Consider the following 19,215-nt stretch of genomic DNA (forward strand, 5'->3'; position numbering starts at 1 on the left):
TTAACCATTCAATTAATCCTCCCACTTGTCTAAACGAAATGGCTGTTTCACAGTTAATTCAAAAACGAAATAAACCTCATACGTGAAGAGTTAGAACCTAACGCCTGAATTTAATTTTGATCTTTATCAGTTCTGGAAAACGACTTACCGCACACAAATCGGTTTATGACATTCAAAGATGAGAAAACATGCACACGTTTTGTTTGTAACATGTTTTGATATGTTTTTTAACTAAACATAAGGAAAACTACTCCATGCACGTAAGCTTCTTAATAGGTTCATGTCAAGAACTTTACAGTCTTCCATGAGATATAAAAGTTTAGGCTGTGCCTTGTTTACAAGAAGCCGCCACTGGACCTGATTTACGCAAGATAACTGTTTGACTTTTGTGTCTCTATCTTTCATTGTTTTTTTACCAAATGTAACCGAGACTACTAGTGGTGACACTGATTCATCTTCTGCATCGTATTTCGTACTCCACGTTCTCACAAACAGTCCAATCGTTATGGTGGGCCAGTGGTTCCCAAATTTTTAACACTTCTCCAAAAATTAGTTTTCTCGGACGAACGTTCATACCAGGTATGATATTGGAATAAACGAAAACTGACAAACTAACTTGCTAACTACATGAAGCAAGTAGTAGGTTACGCTCAGCTAGTAAAGAAATTCCCTTACTTTTATGGAAGTCTGATATCCAGCCAGCGGCCCCTATTCTGAGCCAGATGAAACCAGCCCACACCTTCCAACCCTGTTTTCCGAAGATGTATTTTAATATTATTTTTCCGTGCGCCTACGTCTTCGGAGGGGTCGTCTTTTCAAGCCTTCGAACTAAACTTGTCTCGCATTTCTCATCTCCCCCATCCCATCCTCCTTGATCTTCTTCATCTTCCCGCCCCTTCATTACTCTTACGCCTTATTATGCTACTCAACACCTTGTTCTCTCACCTGCTCATGGCGACTGTTACGGTAACAGTATACACAAGCGTGATTAACATGGCTCATTACGTTATAAGTAGATCGTACAGGTTTGTTACAGTTGTTCTGTCCTTGTTCCTCTCACATTGTGATCTGACAGCAGTTCTAACGGATTATAATGGCATTCCAAACTCAAAATTGTTAAATCATTTGTAAATTGTATGCCACCGGTATTCTTTTTGGACGTTGTGACTTGCGAATGCGAAGTACATACTCATATTTCATATTCAGTTTAATTTCCGAGGACTGGAAGCAAACCAAGGGAGTTGTCAAACAGATTACTAGAGCCATCTGCATTCTTAGACAAGGACTTGTATTTGTAAATACCTTCCAATAGATGGCAATAACAGTTCGGTTTTGCAACTCTTGGCCTCTTCTTATCTGATACTGTGGTTTTTGACCCGGTAGAAGTGCTGTATAGGAAGGTGCGTTAGTCGTAAGAAGAGTGTGGAGTTTTAATTGTAGTGTGGGGTATGTCATTAATGTCTCTTTGTCTAAATATGTGCACTCTATATTTATAACCTAATTATATGGTTATATTTTGAAGTATGTCTGGTAATGCGTTTATAAGGCCTTCAAAACACATGGTTCAGGTTAGGAAAACGTAGTGTGTGAACATCTTACTTCCGAAACTGATTGTCACTTACATGGATAGCACATTCCCTACCTTTTACGGTGTTCACAGAAGCCCGTCACTGGATTTTAACCTGAGCCAGTTTCCCAATCAACACCATCGTATGTTATTCAAGATTAAAGGACTAAGGGATAGTTTCTTTTTGTGTGTGTGTACTTTCACCTCCTCTTCAGTTCTTACAAATGTCAAGATCCGTCATGCCCTGTTATAAAAATAAAATACATTTAAGTGTGCTTAGAAATATGAAACACCCTTCACTCTATACCATCGTTACACATGTCATTTTTCCCCATGAATCCTTTCCTTGTACAACAGAAGAAGTGAATCCCTATTAAATTCGAATTTTTCCTTGTATGTTTTTCTCTTTCACTCCCTCCAAACACTGTTTCACCTGGCCCATTATCATATATGATAATGTGTTTCAGAAAATGAAGGAAACTATAGTTTCATCACATGTATGGTAACAAACATAAAAAAGACATATAATTAAACAACAAAATTTCTTAAAATTGTATGCACTCAAAAAATGTCATTACACTGATTTTCTGAGAGCCAAGGTAGATTAGTCTGGCCAACAGGGTCCAGTCCCTAGAAGGGGTAAAGGATTTTTCTTCTAGCCTCTGCATCCAGATGAGCTTTGGGGCCCACCCAGCCTCCTATCTATTGGGTAATGGGGTCCTTTTCCCTGGGGTTAAAGTGCAGTTGGGGTTTGACTCTGACCACTCATCCCCTTTTACTAATGAGGACAGGAATGATTAGGGGTTATACTTACTCTCCCCCCCAAACATGCCCTTGGCAAATAATGGGACAGCTTTACATTTTACAGTTCTTCCTGTTAAACCACCTGACATTTTTTATTCCCAAGAATGTTGCGGCTAGTACATTTCTGTTTTGGTTAGAGAGGTCCCGAGTCTTGGCTTGGAGACTGGGTTTCCTAGATGAGATTTTCATGATTTTCCTCAGTTGTACTATCCAAATGCTTTGTTAAGTAACCCAAGGAATATGTGGACATTAGTTTAAGTATTATTCTGTGAGCTGTTATTATCTTTCCCTTTCAGATAATATGGTTTCAAATGAAACACTTGCAAAGATTGCTGCCTATGGAGGTGTGGTGGTAGCAAGTACAGGCGTGCTGTTGCATTTGAAATTGCAATCAAGAGTTAAAGATTCAGAATTTCATAAAGAAGCTATGAAAATATTGCGCAATCATCGCCCATCTGTGTCATTGTTGGGAGAGCCAATCAAATCAGGGAATGTTGATTTAGGGAATACCACTGCTAATGTCTGTGATGCAACTCATGCACAATTAGAAGTTCCAGTCAAGGGTCCCAAAAACAAAGGGACATTATTTTTCTGTGCTAAAAGAGTAGATCCTGAACAGAAGTGGAATGTGTATAGGATGGAACTTGGACTGAAGAATGATCCAAATAGGAGGTTATTGATAAAGAATGACCCACCAGAGACAATTAAGAAAAATACATGAAACATAAATTATAAGGAATTTATACATTCAACAGGTATACAGCCGATATATTTAGTTTGTATTACAAATATAGTAAAAAGGAGTTGTAATTTGATTTTATAAAAATGTTTTATGTACAAATAATTTCTTAATTATGCCATGGTAAACTTCAAAGGCAACCCTGCACTCTTAGCACAAGATTACCCTAAGCCCAGGAGGTGGCTGGCTGATTCTTGGCATGATTTCACGTAGGAGACAGGGAAACTGTTTGCTATCAGCAGTAGAGAGTGACTAAGAAGTAGGAAAGACTTCTTCTTTGTCTTTGCACATCTGTGTACTAGGGTTTTATTCCATTTTTTAAATTTCTAGTCACACAGTTGATCAGAATTTAACATAAAGCTCTCATGGAGACCTGCTTTCGGGTCAACTCAAAAACATAATCGCTGTTAGTTTCATGACCAAAATGCTTGTATCCTCAGAATCTTCAGAAGATACTGACAGAACCCAAAACCAAAACTAAAATCCGTAGATGGTCATTCCATGTCAGACCAAATGGTGCTGTCAGCCATGTCATCACTGATTTTTATAATTTTCATTTTACAGGTAGTTATCCATGAAGTAAAAGTTTTTTAAAAGTTTCAGTTTTCTGTTGTGAATAAATTCTTAGATATTAATTAATAAAATTGGGCAGTTTTAGGGTGTGGCAGCCAATGTTCTTTAGAAATATGTAAATGTATCCATTATTTAAGATGTCATAAATACAAAATTTGGTGTCCAGTGATACTTTTTCTCATGGAATCAATTGATGCAAAGTTTATTCATATAACTGCAGTAGTCTGGTTGTTGTCACATGGATGGGAAAAGAGGTGTGCACCAGGTATTGGTTGGGAAGCCTGGGGGGAAGAGACTGCTGGGGAGACCTAGACGTAGATGGGAGGATAATGTCAGGCGGGATCTATGGGAGATAGGAGTTGAAGGAGACTGGATTTTGTTGGCCCAGGACAGGGTCCGGTGGAGGGCTTTGGTGAATTCAGTGATGAACCTTTGAGTTCGGTAAGCCATCTAGTTAGTTAGTTAGTTAGTCTGGTTGTTGCAATCTGTATACCAGGTTTTTCTTAACTAAGAAACCAATGTGGGAATACATTTAAGAAGGTGATACCTGTACCAAACACAAAGGATTGTATTATCAGATAAAAATGTATGCAGGGTAGACTTTCACTAGATTGATGCGAGATAAATTTTTAAATGTATAAGCAAGAAACATTCCCTCATAGCATTCAGTAGTAAATAAAATGTGCTTCAAATCTTACGAACATTTTTATAAAATTACACAAACTTATCAACCAATATAAATACAGTTAAACTACATTCTTATTTTTTCAATGTACTGAGGAACATTCTTGCAAATTATGCATGAAGTCTGTAATGTTATCCACTCCTTCCTTACAATGATGTTGCTGGCACTGTTCTGTACGCAGAACATGAACAAAGGGAATATTTTGTGTTTTGTAACTTACGAAGAGTGGACTGTAGTTGCTGTATTCTCAAGACAATCACGAATGACACAGAAACCTACACACTCTTTTTTCAAGCTAGATTATGGAAGGGTGGAGAGTAGCCTGATCAGTTTGCCAATCGAACCCCTTGTATGGTATCTTGACATAAAAATAAACAATTCTCAGAACAATTGAGTAAAATAACAGTTTCTTTCAACATCTTCAAATATGAAGCTTGTGACTTTGCTGTAATATGATGGGTTGTTGCTTTATCTGCCATTCAGTAGATTTCTTCAGTACTTATCATGGATACAATTTTCTGTATGACTATCATGAGCCCATTGCTTCAGAACTATATATTCTGTCTTCCACTTCATAATCATTAGCTTGAAATAATTCTTCAATGAATGTTGACTCTGTTCTGGGCAGTTTGAACATCTGTGAAGAATACAATTCTGAGATTCTCTGGATCATAATCATACAAGATTTTCAGAAGTAAATCTGTATTCATTCTGTTCTGATAGTGCAGCAGCCAATAACTTCAAATTCTAATGTATTCGTCACACATATTGAATCTGTTCCCGTCATTAGGAGTAGGTTTACTACAGACTTCTTTCATTTTCCAACCTTTACCCACACAATTAAGGTAAAAGAAACAACACTGCTGGTAGAGTACTCTGCTGATTCAGTTTTGTATTCTTTACTGCTGTGGTTTGCCTGACAGTGTTGTTAGATCTTTTCATACCTGCCAGTGTTGCCAAGACTCCAAAAGGATGAGCATGTTGCTTCATAATTGAACATTTTAATTTTTTGGCAGTGGAGCAGTTTTTTTAATAGATTAGAAATTTGTTTATTCTTGGTCAAATGTAATTCCTAGCAATCTCACAATTCTTTTTTAATTAAAAATGGCTGGTTCAAAGGTTATAACTATAAACATATTGTATATATATGTATACAGATGGCTGTCTTCTGGGTTGTTTTGCAATGTAGTCTGGCAGAAGTTTACCGACGTTTCAGACTACACGGTGCAACAACCCAAAAGACAACCATCTTCAGACTCTCTGCCGTGAAAACCTCAAATCCTACATATATGTACACACTTTGCACCAATAGATGCCTTGAGACAAACTACTGTTGGGCATAAAATTTTGTATTTCTGACTTTTTGGATAATGGAGATATTTATAATTCATTGGTACTCCATACACTGAAACACATCTAAAATAAAATTTAATTGAAATATTTAGAAGTATGGGGATGAACAGACAGCCAGATAGCCATATAAAACTTGGATGTTTCAGATGTGCTTGCTGCATCCATCATCATGGTGAAAGAACAACAAAAAATTAATTGTTCTATGATTACAGCCGCAGTCTTTCACACTATCAAATGTAGCATACACATATGTTTAGCTGTCCTGACCAGTGTTTTGCTGACAGGGCTGTACAATATGTATATACTGCAAACAGAAATAATTATCACTCTAACTTGGGCATTTTGTTTTATTTGGCATTGAGGGACCTGGATATAAAAATCACATTAATAGTGCTTTCTCAGGTCCAGACACACATTAAACTAAAATTTAATAACTCTTTTACTAGCATGCCTGGAATTATTGAGGGCTTATTTCACCAAAACATTAATTATGGAATATTAATTCTGTCACACTGTAGATAGTTCTATTCAAAATCTATGGGCTGCCATTTGACCTCACCAATAATGAAAAAAGAAAGAACATTGTTAAGGAGGATGGTCCATAAAAATCTGAAATGCCATTCTGAAAACAAATTAATTGTTTCTTTCAAACTTCATATGTGATCACTTTCTTCCACATCCAATTCATCACTCATAATCATCGTATTGTTTGATGGCATGTAAGCTGTGAAGCTGATATAGCTTTGTTAAATAAACCAAGAATCAACCATACGTACGTGTTATGCTTTAATTAGTTAAGCTGGCTGCCTCTCTGTGACTGTTCATTCAATATATTCTCAGCATTTCTGCATATTTTGAGGTTGTCTTCTCCATCTGCAACTGGAGGATGCAACATGCCATGGTGGCAAAGGACCCACTTAAGGAGTAAATGATGATAAAGTAATCATACACTTTTATTAGAAACAGTCTTACATTTTTTACACAAACTCCACAAGTTACACATACTGGATAGTACACACTTCAATTTATAATTGTAGTTTACTAAGAGGATGATTTCTGTGCAGTCTAGAATTAGTAATTACACATCACAAATGAATGAGTCATAAATTCTTGAAGAACAACCGTGTAAAATGGTGCTTTTGTGTGTGTAGCCAGTGTCTCTGGGTGTGTGCTTTAGACCAAAAAGGTACACAACATGAACTTCATTCAGGTGGTCTGCAGAACAACTCGGTTTACAAAAATATTTGAAACAAAATTAATAAACATGGAAAAGAAGTTTGGGAATCACTGATGTAGACAGTTTGGCCAATTAGGTGTATGCTTAAGGGAAGCCTTTAATTTTCATTGCATGTGGCTGAAGCAAGTTATTTGTACAGATCATGGGAATTGTGTTATGCTTAAATAAGGATCATAATTACCATCATCAGTGAGCAGAACCAATAATGAATACTATGGTGACATTTGTTATAAACCATAGGGCTTTTGTACTTCGGTGAACATCTCATTATTATTGTCACAGTTTAGGTATCTGTCTATAGCTAAGTACTTTGGTGCAGTTATGTAAAACATTGTCTGTGTTTTAACTAAACTTTGTAATATTGGTCTGCACGATAACCAAAAGCTTTACAACTCCTTTGAATATTCTAGAAGTGCCAAAAGCTTTATTTGTATAATGATACTACATATTGTCTGCAACTACAAGTTAGGTTCACAATAATAGCTACATCAATACCCATTATTATTGTACAACAATATTATACATCAACAATCTAAAGTTTGTAGTATTATAAAAATATATTATAATTTTAGTACATATATTTTTGCACTTATTCAGTACAGTTTACTTTGATATTGAGTCATTTAAAAGACATGGGTTAGTTTATTTGTAGTCTTTGCACACCAGTTATAATTTAAACATGTAGTTTACATGGGCCAAGGCAGCTCCGCCATGCCTCATACCAGCACTTATGAGCCCTTACTGCATGTCACGTGGGACCAATTTGTCATCTAGAATATCCTCCTCAGAATATTTATAGTAAATTTATCCACTCAAAATGTTTTCCATTTAATACAATTCTTAAATTGTAATGTCATGAGTCAAATATGTTATAGGATATGGAATTCCATGTCACATGACTAAGACTTTTAAAATACATGGGCTGCATATAAAAACCACTGCAGTGTTGTAGATAGGTCTACTTTGAGAGTTCTCGCCATGTTCTTTAGTGAAATATAAGTGATGTTTGGAGGACGGATATAAAGTTCTTGTTCACTTTTCATGAGTCTTCAACCAATTACTCTCAAAGTTGTTGTTCCTACTAAAAGTATAGCTGGAGCCATTGGAACTAGATATCTTGCTCCATCGTCATCATCAGCTTTATCTTCATTACCCTTGTTGCCATCATCGTCGTCGTCATCATCATCATCATCATCGTCGCCATCTTTACCTTTCTCATCATTGTTTTCATCATCATCATCATTGCCTTTCTTATCATCATCATCATTGGCATCATCATCTTTTCCCTTATTGTTATCATTGTCTGAAATTAAATTTTATATATATTCATATACAGTGTTTTCATATGTGTTTATTTCTGAAAAACTAGTTCAGTTAGTCATATTATAAGCCTAGCAGATTCACTATAAATTCATATTATTGAATGTCTTCAGACAAATGAGGCTTTGAAAATTTGATTTTGATAAAAAGGTAATGTTTCTCCAATAACTTCCCCTTGTCACATACATAATTCTTGTGTCATAATCTGTGTAAATGAAGCTTTGATGAACTGGTCTACTGGAGGAAGTTCTGACACTTTGTGGGAATAACTACGTAGTATAATAATCCAGGACACCTCGCTCACAGTGCTGATAGCTTGTAGGATTATGCTACATGTCACAGTAACCTAGAAGATCTTGGTCTAAGTGGAGATAGCTTGTGTAAAAATAGTAAAGCTGTCCCACTACATGCCATGTAGATCGTTTGGGGGGAGTGGAGGTATAGCTCCTACACTTTCTTGACCACACTAGATGGGGTGAGTGGTCAGCATCATGCCTCGGCCATGCTTTATCCCAGGAAAGGACCTTGGTACCCATTGGATAGGAGGCCGGGTGGGCCCCAGAGCTGGTCTGGATGCAGAGGCTAGAGGAAAAATTGTCTGTCCCCGTCCAGGATCGAACCCCAATTGTCCAGCTCTTAGCTAGTCACTATACAACTGAGCTATTCTGGCTCCTGGGGATAGCTTGTGTAGAAGCTGTAAATGTAGGAAACCTGCTACTGGTATTGCTTTGAAGGTAATATGTAACCAAACCAAAATTATCTGAATTAAAATGATATGAAATCATGACAGGAGCTTTTCTGAATTGTTCAGTTCATGGGATTAAAGTAATCAACTAGGTGAGAAATGACTTAGCTGGAATCTGAAAGGGCAGAGGTGGTGTTTCGTTTTGAAATAAGAGTAAATAGACATAATCCACCATCATAAGGAAACTTTATCAGTTGGCATGAAAATGGTCAAAATTCAGGTGTAGTAGAGTACTAGAACTGACTCATGGAAAATGTGTATTGGTAGCTTCTCTGTTGACACATATTCTGTAAACTATCACACAGTGTTATAACAGCAGTCACAACAAAGCTTGTTCCAACTTCATGGAATAAATAATGCCATATTGCTGTATATGTTATTGAAGAAAGTTGTCAAAGAATATAATTTTGTTTTTAAAATGTTGTACAGTGTTACCTGGCTATGTTAACTTCAAATATGGGAGGTATGTGAACTAATTAAAGGATCATGGTGGGTGAAGGAACAAATTCATGTGGTGGGCTAGAAGTTACCAATGCTATATCTCTCGTGTTAAGTTTGCTTTTTCAGTTTATGCTATAATTTTTGTGTAAGTGCATTTTACCAACCCAGGTAATCAGGAGTATGCTGTATTTGTATTCATTATTAGCTAATTTACCCCATTTACCCTTCAAAGTCTTTTGTCTTAGTGAACTATAAAATAAGTGGGGAAGATTATTGGAAGACTGTCTCAAAGAAGCGTTATTAATGGTGTGCATTGTTTCAAAATGGTCTTCTTAACATTTCTTTATTCAAGTCTTATTAGTTTGTATGTGAGGCATAAAACTAAGTACTTACCATCATCTACATTATTATCCTTGTCATCTCCATTATTATCCTTATCGTCTTCGTCATCACCGTCCTTTGGAACTTTGGCACTCCTCACAGTGCCACTCACAATTAGTACACCAAGCAGGAGAACCCACCACAACCTCATTTTCCTGTTAAAATAGCACAAGTTTATGCAGTTTTATTGTGTGGCATAACTAACTAAGTAACAAGATTCCTTGCCGAACCCAAAGGTTCATAACCGAATTAACCAAAGCCCTCCACCGGACCCTGTCCTGGGCCAACAAAATCCAGTCTCCTTCAACTCCTATCTCCCATAGATCCCGCCTGAGATTATCCTCCCATCTACGTCTTGGTCTCCCCAGTGGTCTCTTCCCCTCGGCTTCCCAACCAATACCCGGTGCACACCTCTTGTCTCATCCATGCGCGCTACATGATTGTGTGGCATATGTTTTAAAATGTAAGAAATGTAATGAATCTTTGAATTTCATTACAGGGTATTTATTGACCATCTGAGTAATTATAAAATTTTGAAGAATACCCTGGACCACAAAGAGAGAAATGAAGAAGAGTGATCTCAATTTTTAAAGGTTATTTCAACAAAACGTCCTGAGAATCTTTTATATATTGATGAGTCTGGGATGGACAATACTTGCAGATTTTAAAGTATGTCTGAAAAGTGATACAGTGGTTGATGGAGTTGGTTAATATCTTACTTAGGTATATAATAAAATCAAGTTGAGCAAAGTTGATAATTGAATTAAGTCTTAAGCAAATACAATTGCAACTTTTATAATTAATTTTAAGATGTGCTAGCATAAAGATGAAGATATGTACTTTCACTTTGTTGTATCTGCACATACTTCTATTTCATCCACTCTTTTCTTGAAGGGATTTTGAATCATATCAGTCATTGGCACTCCTTCATGTTAGGTCCCAGGTTGGATTGTCATTTTAGAATATCCACTGAATAGGAGGCATGGTGGGAGCTAGATCGGTCTGGATGTGGCGGCGAACAGAGAAATTCCTGGCCCTGCCAGTAATCGAGACCCTGTCATCAGCCACATATTGACTGAGCTAAATAACTGTGGTAGTCAGAAATATTATGCAAATTCTGCTTCCAGTTAAGGCGCCTCTGTGATAAGAAAGGAAGCAATGTATGTTGCGAATCTGACATAAGAGACCAGTGATCATTTTAGTTTTGTTTATTAAAGTATCCGCCAGAGGCATATTTCGCGTGCATACCACTGAGTTTGTTTATTTTTCCAATCAACAGCTTAATAATCAGTCGATTTTGAGAATCTCTGTGCGGCGGACGGGTGTAGAGGTACAAATTATTATTTTCAGCTCTTCTCTGTATGTGGTAAGTCAGTATTTGATTTTCAACTGAAATGTGTTGTGCATTTTCTCAGTCTCTGCCGAAAGGATTTCTGTTTCTTATGGGGGGGTGCCGGTATCGATTCTCGGCTCAGATGCCGGTTATCCTGGTTGAGAATTCTCGCGAATTTTATCAGGTTTCCCAGACAAATGTAAAGAAAGTATTGTCATATAGATCACTACCGCTTCCTTTCACATCCACTCAATTCATGCTTGACAATCACTTCTCAATCTCGAAGCTACGCAACCTACAGTGTTGAGTGTTGAGAAAGCCTCGTTAAAGAATAATAATAATAATTTATTTATATTCCATGGATCCATAAGACAGTCAGATGACAATAGGATGTGGAAAAAGTCATAATAATACAATACATATTATAAAGTACAATTCAAACTATTATATAACTTTCACATAATACAAAACAAAGTATTCACCTAGAGAAATGATAAGCTACAAATAGATCTACCCATTACACACAAGAAAAATTTATGATTTATTTGTAAATAACATAAATTCATTGACAGAGTAAAAGGAGTGTGTAAGAAACTAAGAATGAGCTTGTGCAAGAAGATGGTGGGATTATACCGTAAAATAAACCACGACGGCTTTCGTCAACTGCCTTCCCGATTAATCATTCATAATAATCCACATATTCCACCCCATATTACCCATGTTAAATTTGAACTAAGAACATAGAAAAGTCGCTTTATCATAAATTTACCCAGTAGTTTCATATGTAGGCCATAACCCCCTTTCTTTATACGTTTTGTAAAAAAAAAATTGTCATCAGAATTTTAACTCAAGAGATTCTTGAAACAGAGTTCATTCTTGCATTAATTTTATCTCATTTTCATTCTGTAGTTCTTTTTTGCGGGTAGTAACGACGTTGGTTTAGTCGTCGAGACTGCTTACCGTCGAATGAGATGTGCTGTGAACGGTGATGGTAAGAATTTGAAAGGATGCGGTCTTGGCCTATGTCCGGGTGCTGCCCTGACATTCGCTTGGAGAGACTGAGAAAACCCACTAAACTCTTAAAAAAAGGGGGCACCACAGTCTGAAACTACATCTTTTTTTGTGGGGCGGGGAGCGAACATTAAACGCAAGTATTCAAAATAATGTTAACAGGTAGGTTCATCGTGCCACTTTTATGAAGAGTAAACATTTCGTTTAAAATAATCCAGTAAAACGTATTCCTGGAATATTCACAGCATATTGCGTATCGTGGTATATTACGAATGTGCAATGTGCAGTCTTACTGTATTGTTTATTGCAACAACAATGCGACGGGTCACCTTTCTGATTTATTTTAAGCATTCCGGGTCAACTTGGCATTTTGTCAGTGGACCACATTCAAGGTACAGTTGATTTTAAATAGAGTTTTACAGTGCCAATGTTTTGTGATTACAATGATGTGAAGTCTTTGCCACTCTGAAAATGACAAAAGGTATTTTATGTCAACTCTCCTAATTTATAAGTTGCGGGCTTATGTATCGTGTCCGAGCACGCATCTCCGGTAATAGTTTTTGAACCAATTAATGGGTTTCATTGAATTGGTTAAATTGGTATGAACATCAAAGCCATACATGTGAAGTTCTGTGCTTAGACAATCATGAACAAACTTACAGTGTTGTCTGAAACATCTTTGTGCGTTGATTATAAACATAGCGGAACTCCATGGTTATACATTAGAAGTATTTGGAACCTGTATTAGTGCGCATTGCTCACTGAAATGGGTCATGTATTTGAAGATTTCTGTCTTCTGGGTTGTTGCGCTGTGTAGTCTGGTCGATGTTAACCAACGTTTCAGAGGTCATACTGCCTCCATCATCAGGGCGATGAGTATGAAGATTTCTGTCTTCTGGGTTGTTGCGCTGTGTAGTCTGGTCGATGTTAACCAACGTTTCAGAGGTCATACTGCCTCCATCATCAGGGCGATGAGTATGAAGATTTCTGTCTTCTGGGTTGTTTCGCTGTGTAGTCTGGTCGATGTTTACCAACGTTTCAGAAGACAGAAATCTTCATACTCACCGTTGTGAAAACCTCAAATCTTACGGTCATATATTTGTTTTACATTTTTATCATAAATTCCGAACGCATTGGCCGTGTATTGTCTACCGAACTGCGACTTAGAACAGCTTTTGGGGCGTGACTTCGTATTCCTTCTGTTGTCCCGCCGTCTTGGAGTTGGTCGATTCTCAATCCAAAGGAATTATACCGAATATTATTATTAGTGTTCTGTCTGACGACAGGTCCATATGAACAGGATCCTTCCATCCTTTTCTCGGACTGGGACCTGTTCATATACGTTCTTGGCAGATTATCCAGAAGTGGTTTGCCATTGCCTTCTTCTGTGTGTGAATGGAGTAATTGTTGGGATGCCACGGAGAAACCGGGGAAGCCCCCGGAGGAAAACTCCGTGTTGCCTAGACCACGACCTTGCCCAACACAAGTTATAAATTCGTGCACCGCCGGGAATCGAACCCGAGACCCCAGGATTACAAGGCCAGCGTTCTAACCGCTAGACCACCGTGGATACCGAATATATAGGAGATTAAATAGGCTGTCAGCCTCCTCACCGTAAATTGGAAACGGTGGAAGAGGTCAGACGTCATCGTTATCTTGTTATTGTTTAGGCCATGCGGCCTGTTACAGTTTCATGCCATCTCTTCAGTGGCCTTCCTAACTTCTCTTTGCCCTAGACTTGTGTGCTATAATCTGTTTTAGTAGTTTGTTGTTTTCTATTCTTCTGGCATGTTTCCAGTTCAGCAATTTTTTGTGAATATGATGGTGGCTGAATTCTTCTAAAACGTACGTCGTTTCGTTTATGTCAGTGCTTATTAATTTTTTCTCGTGTTAACTATTATTGTTTATCTTTAATAATAGTAAACTCGGGTTGTGCGAAGGCAAGTAATAAAATGAAGACAAATATATTAAAAATTATAAAATAATCAGACATTGGTTTGGCATGGCTTCTTTTTGAAAGTAGGCATCCTGCTTTTATATTAATTTGGCCCAAAGGCTTGCAGATTTTTTTATTTTACCATTGATTATGTTTTCGGTTTGACCTTAAGCATTCTTATTCCTTCTCTTTCTATGACTGAAGCTCATCTCTGATAGTTTTATCATTGCTAATTCTTTGGATGTCCCGGATACTCTCTTCGATCTGCACCCGACGTACGTCGAGGGCCACTCATAATCCGTACAATCAGCTCTCATCCGTCCTCTGTTTCGTACGTATTCGTAAAATTTCACTTTCTCCATCCAGTTATCGCCAAACTGGTTATTATTCTAAGCAAATTTGACTGCTTAATATTATTCTAAGCAAATTTGACTGATTAATATTTCTTACTTCTGCCAGCTTTTTTAGTATTTAGTATTAGGTAATATAAAATTGACTTTACTTTTCACATTTCCTTCCTTTATTCGTAGTAAGAATCAACGGAGACTTCCAGCAGTCTTGTCCCTCGTGATCCGCATCCAATATGACAGGATTATTATCTGTGCCAATATCTCATCCTGACAGTGACAATGAGATGCAGCTTGTGCATTTTAAATTACATTTGTGAACTTCACTTTCTATGTCTTTTAAGGTCACTATTGCAGGCACGTGGGTCGTTAGAAGTAGGAGGCAGTTGGCAAAGTGATAGTGGCTGAAATGTGTGTTATGTTTATCTTGGTAACTAGAATAGACGCATCTCACCGACAGTACTCTCTACATCGCATTGTTGGCTTCAAGACATGTAATTAGCGGTCAGATGGACGTAATGTTTCTAAATATGGTTCATTCATGTGTTTGGCTTCCAATCTCTAGCGGTGGGATTTAGGTTACTAATTTATTTACAACGCTTTCTTACCTGCACAAGTAAGAGGTTCCTTACCTCGTGCTTTCTAACACATGGACGCAAGTTACACAGCGAAAGTACATATAACTTCGGAAATTTTCATGACGCATAATTATGTCGCGAAATACAATTTTGAAATAAATTGCATTGGCTTTTTTTTCGTAACTTGTTTATTCTCCGTTGGTATATATTCATGTGTCGTTACCTTGAAGAGGTTGGACACCTTTTACCTGACCAGTTACGAAATCGTTGTAACCTCCTCCCCCGTTGAAGCCTAGCAGCAAAAGAATCGAATAATCAGTCCTGAGCATCGACGCGTCGCCCACGTCTTGAATTGTGCTCGCCAACTGCATGTCTTAAACCACAAACACCTCAAGATACCCGGGATGCCGACCGAGAATCGAACCTGGGACCTCCCGTGCAGGAAGCAGGAGTGTGCACCAATACGTGGCTATTTTCGGTGCAATACGATAGTTTTCCAAATTAGGGGCTGTGGCATTGTTTCAAAGCATGAGGTTGTGTACAGATGCAGTAATGAACTTACAATAGGATTGTAGACGATGAAATATCGGTGTTGTGTAATGCACAAAAAATATGCTTCGTTTTCAAGAAGGGCCTACTTAGGGTCGAACAGAGAAAAATGTCGAAGTGAGATCAGGTGAAATAAAAACAACTTGCTGCCTCCGTCATCAGGGCGATGAATCGCCCTGATGACGGAGGCAGCATGACCTCTGAAACGTTGGTAAACATCTACCAGACTACACAGCACAACAACCCAGAAGACGGAAATCTTCATACTCACCGCTCTGATGATGGAGGCAGTATGACCTCTGAAACGTTGGTAAACATCGACCAGACTACACAGCGCAACAACCCAGAAGACAGAAATCTTCATACTCACCGCCCTGATGACGGAGGCAGCATGGACCTCTGAAACGTTGGCTAACATCTACCAGACTACACGGCGCAACAACCCAGAAGACAGAAATCTTCATACTCACCGCCCTGATGACGGAGGCAGCATGGACCTCTGAAACGTTGGCTAACAGCTACCAGACTACACGGCGCAACAACCCAGAAGACAGAAATCGAGATACACATTCATATTTTTACCTGGCAGAGCAAGTTCCTTGTGACAAGCTCACGAATGAACTAGAAGCAAATCTCTTTCGTCGACGTGTTCTCCAAAAATATTTTCGCGAAGTTTCATTCAGGTTTCTGGAAATAAATATGTACGTTCTGGTCCAGTTTTCCTGCCATAGAAATAGCTACATCGATGCAGTACGAATGTCATGTTGTGCTGTGCCTGTATTACGTCAATTGGGCGGTTTGTAAATGGCGTGAGTGTGACCCGGCAAATGGCTATCACTGGTGCACTCAGTGACCTAAAATGTGTTAATCGCACACGCTTTCATGTGAAACCAAAGATACCTCCCTTGTAAGTTTCTACTTCAGATAGTTTGAATATAAAATTTTATCAGAATTCTGAAAAGCTGCTCGTCGTATTATACATTGGCATGTTACATGAAACTTGTATGCCATTAACATCTATAACTTTTATTTGAACAATATGCATGTTGCTACTTGGGGATCTAAACAACTACATGGAGTTCAGTCTTTCTCGAGAAACTGATATTTGTTCAGCTGGTCAAGAAATTATTTACATTACCTACCACTCACCTCACACTATATTTCTTTAAGACATATTTTAATATAACCCTTCATTTTCTCGTGGGCCTCTCAAGTAACCTCTTCCATTCAGGTTTCCGAATGAAGTTTTAAACTATGCATTTCGTATCTTGCCTTCGGATTCTCCTTGATTTTGTCACCTTAATACTATGTGGAGAAGGATACAAATGATTAAGCATTTCACTGTGTAATTTGTTTGTCGTCCTGTTAACTTCCGGTCTCTTAGGTCTAAATATTCCCAGTATTCCTTTCTCAAATACCTTTCTTAAACTGAGTTTCGACAAAGTAATACAGGTAAAACATAGTTTATGATATTTTAATATTTCGCATTATTGATAACAGGTAGGTAAGATTCAGAACTGAATGGTAGCTAGCGTCCTCCGGATTTAATCTTCTTCCTAATTATTTTTAAATGTAAATTATACCATCAGAACGATCCGTTGAAATCACCGGAACAAGATATAAACATTTTGCTAGTCTGATATCAATTATATATTATTCCAGAGAAAGCCGTGCCTTGTTCTACAAATATGAACACAACTCAGAATGAAATAATTAAAAGAAGTATACAGTTTAAAGGTGATCTAACTCATGCAATATCATCATTGCTATTCCAGGATTACCTTTACCTCCTCCCCTTTCTCATTCCTTTCATTTGTCCGTCCTGCTGTCATTCCTCTTCGCCTTTCTTCTTTAACCCTTTCACAGCTTTATCGTTTGTACTTTTCCCCACATTCTTTACTGAATTACTTCCACAAACTTTTAAATGGAACTGTTTCCATTTTTAACAAAAATCTGAACTAAACTTTCTGAATTGCAAATGTAAATATTTAAAGGTACGGTAAGGCAGAGAGACACGTAGCCAAATTAAAAACAAATATAATAAACTGCAATGGAAATCCGAAACAGTGTATAGATAAAATATCGCTCGAAACACGGCGTTACAGGAGAACTATGAAAAATATCTGCCGTGCTACGTCAGAGTTTTCCCCGAGGTACGTGCCCATTTAAATATATTCTCTAGAAGCACAATAAAACGCCCACAAATATCAGACTGGTCTGTACATAATTAAATGTTGAAACGGATCCTAGATAAATAGGACGTGGTTTGGTTTTAATTGGTTCAAGATAGTGCCTGATTGCAGGCTTTTGTAAACACGGAGACGAACATTCGGGCTCCATAAAGGCGTGCGTTTTTGGACCAGCTGAGTAACTGTCAACTTCCCTGAGATACTTTACCATGAATACCACGGGCGCTTTAAAATAGAACTTCGGATAACTTACCTGTTTTGTTTTTAGCCTCTCTCTGTGATGTTTCCCACTTAACTGGCCGCCAAGCGTGGACTCTCGTTGCTGGCAAACCTCACCTGCGGCGGCCTCGTCTTCAAATCTCATTTTGCCACCCAGTGCCAACTCTGCTATGATAACGCATGCGCTCTTCACATAACGTGTTGTGAAGTAATGAGAAACCATTCCTAGAGAGATATAGGAGCCACATATTTTCAAAATCAGTATATTTATTTATTTATTTATTTATGTGTGTGTATGCACGGAGGGTAGCTGCAAATTTAATAAGCAGTCGCGAACAGCCGAAAGGATATATCCTCTGGCTTGGGGGTTGGACAAAGGGTTAACAACACTTCACCGTAAAAACTAGCATGCTGCGAAATGTTAACATACCTAAGAAGGATGGAGTGGAAGAATTTTATAGAAAATTGAATAATTAACTCCACAAATTCTACTATACGTATTGTTGGGATGGTCAAATGAAGAAGATTGATGTGCTGGGTATGTAGCACGCGTGGGGGATGAGGAATACTTTCAAATTGTGGTTGTAAAGCCTGAAAGAAAGAGATCACATAGATCTCGGCGTACATGTAAGGATGATATCAAAATGGATATTAGGGAAATCATGTTGGAGGGTGTGGATTGGTTTCATCTGGCCTAGGATTGGGACAGGTAGTAGGCTCTTATGAACGTGACAGTTAAGTTTCGTGTTAAATAAAGGGCGGGAAATAGCATGATTATCTGAGCGCACTATTATTTTTTCAAGGACTCTGCTTCATGGAGTTATTTAGGATCACTGTGTTTCCATGTAAAGATTATTTTTCATTCCTTATGTATTTTTTGTGTGAATGATATTAACTTTGTTTTTTATGTTAATGGTAATTTAATGAAGCTTGCAGATAGCTGCAAATGATCAGGAAATGCTCCTTTTCCTTTTATTGTCACAAACTATAGATACGATTTTCAGAAAAGAACTGGTTTCAAAGTGATTTAGAGACTAGTTTTATGTAGTGATAACTACGTAAGATTTTTTTCGGGAGAGATCGCGTTAGAATTTTGAGTGGGCTCCGTCCCTCTTGGTCTGAGGTTTCTGTGGTTTCCTTCATTATCTCCAGGCGGTTGTAGGGGGAACTTTAAAAAATAGGTCAAGACCGAACTTTCCAAGGCTTAC

General features: G+C 37.8%; 2 protein-coding genes across 4 annotated transcripts; one reads left to right on the forward strand and one right to left on the reverse strand.

The window, feature by feature from the left end:
* The first annotated feature begins 1,334 nt into the window (after positions 1 to 1,334).
* Positions 1,335 to 10,690, forward strand: LOC110837519 (cytochrome c oxidase assembly factor 1 homolog). Of its 3 annotated transcripts, none has more exons than XM_087343620.1 (3): positions 1,335 to 1,400; positions 2,668 to 3,126; positions 10,345 to 10,690. In XM_087343620.1, the coding sequence occupies exon 2, from the start codon at positions 2,673 to 2,675 to the stop codon at positions 3,090 to 3,092; it is 420 nt and encodes a 139-aa protein (XP_087199746.1). In that variant the 5' UTR covers positions 1,335 to 1,400; positions 2,668 to 2,672; the 3' UTR covers positions 3,093 to 3,126; positions 10,345 to 10,690. The 3 variants fall into 3 exon arrangements, with proteins under 3 accessions (XP_087199746.1, XP_087199743.1, XP_087199745.1); XM_087343617.1 differs by having other exon boundaries at positions 1,336 to 1,446; XM_087343619.1 differs by having other exon boundaries at positions 1,336 to 1,446; positions 10,385 to 10,690.
* LOC110837514 (uncharacterized) lies at positions 6,657 to 18,171 on the reverse strand. The gene is made up of 3 exons (XM_022079720.2): positions 18,042 to 18,171; positions 9,858 to 10,000; positions 6,657 to 8,261 (listed from the first exon to the last, which is right to left on the reverse strand). Exons 2-3 carry the CDS (start codon positions 9,994 to 9,996, stop codon positions 8,008 to 8,010), a joined length of 393 nt encoding a protein of 130 aa, XP_021935412.2. The 5' UTR covers positions 9,997 to 10,000; positions 18,042 to 18,171; the 3' UTR covers positions 6,657 to 8,007.
* Between the last annotated feature and the right edge of the window lie 1,044 nt (positions 18,172 to 19,215).

The sequence above is a fragment of the Zootermopsis nevadensis genome, unplaced genomic scaffold (assembly GCF_977971745.1).
Source record: "Zootermopsis nevadensis isolate Lab colony 2312 unplaced genomic scaffold, Znev_1.0 Znev_ptg000006l, whole genome shotgun sequence".
Lineage (NCBI taxonomy): Eukaryota > Metazoa > Arthropoda > Insecta > Blattodea > Termopsidae > Zootermopsis > Zootermopsis nevadensis.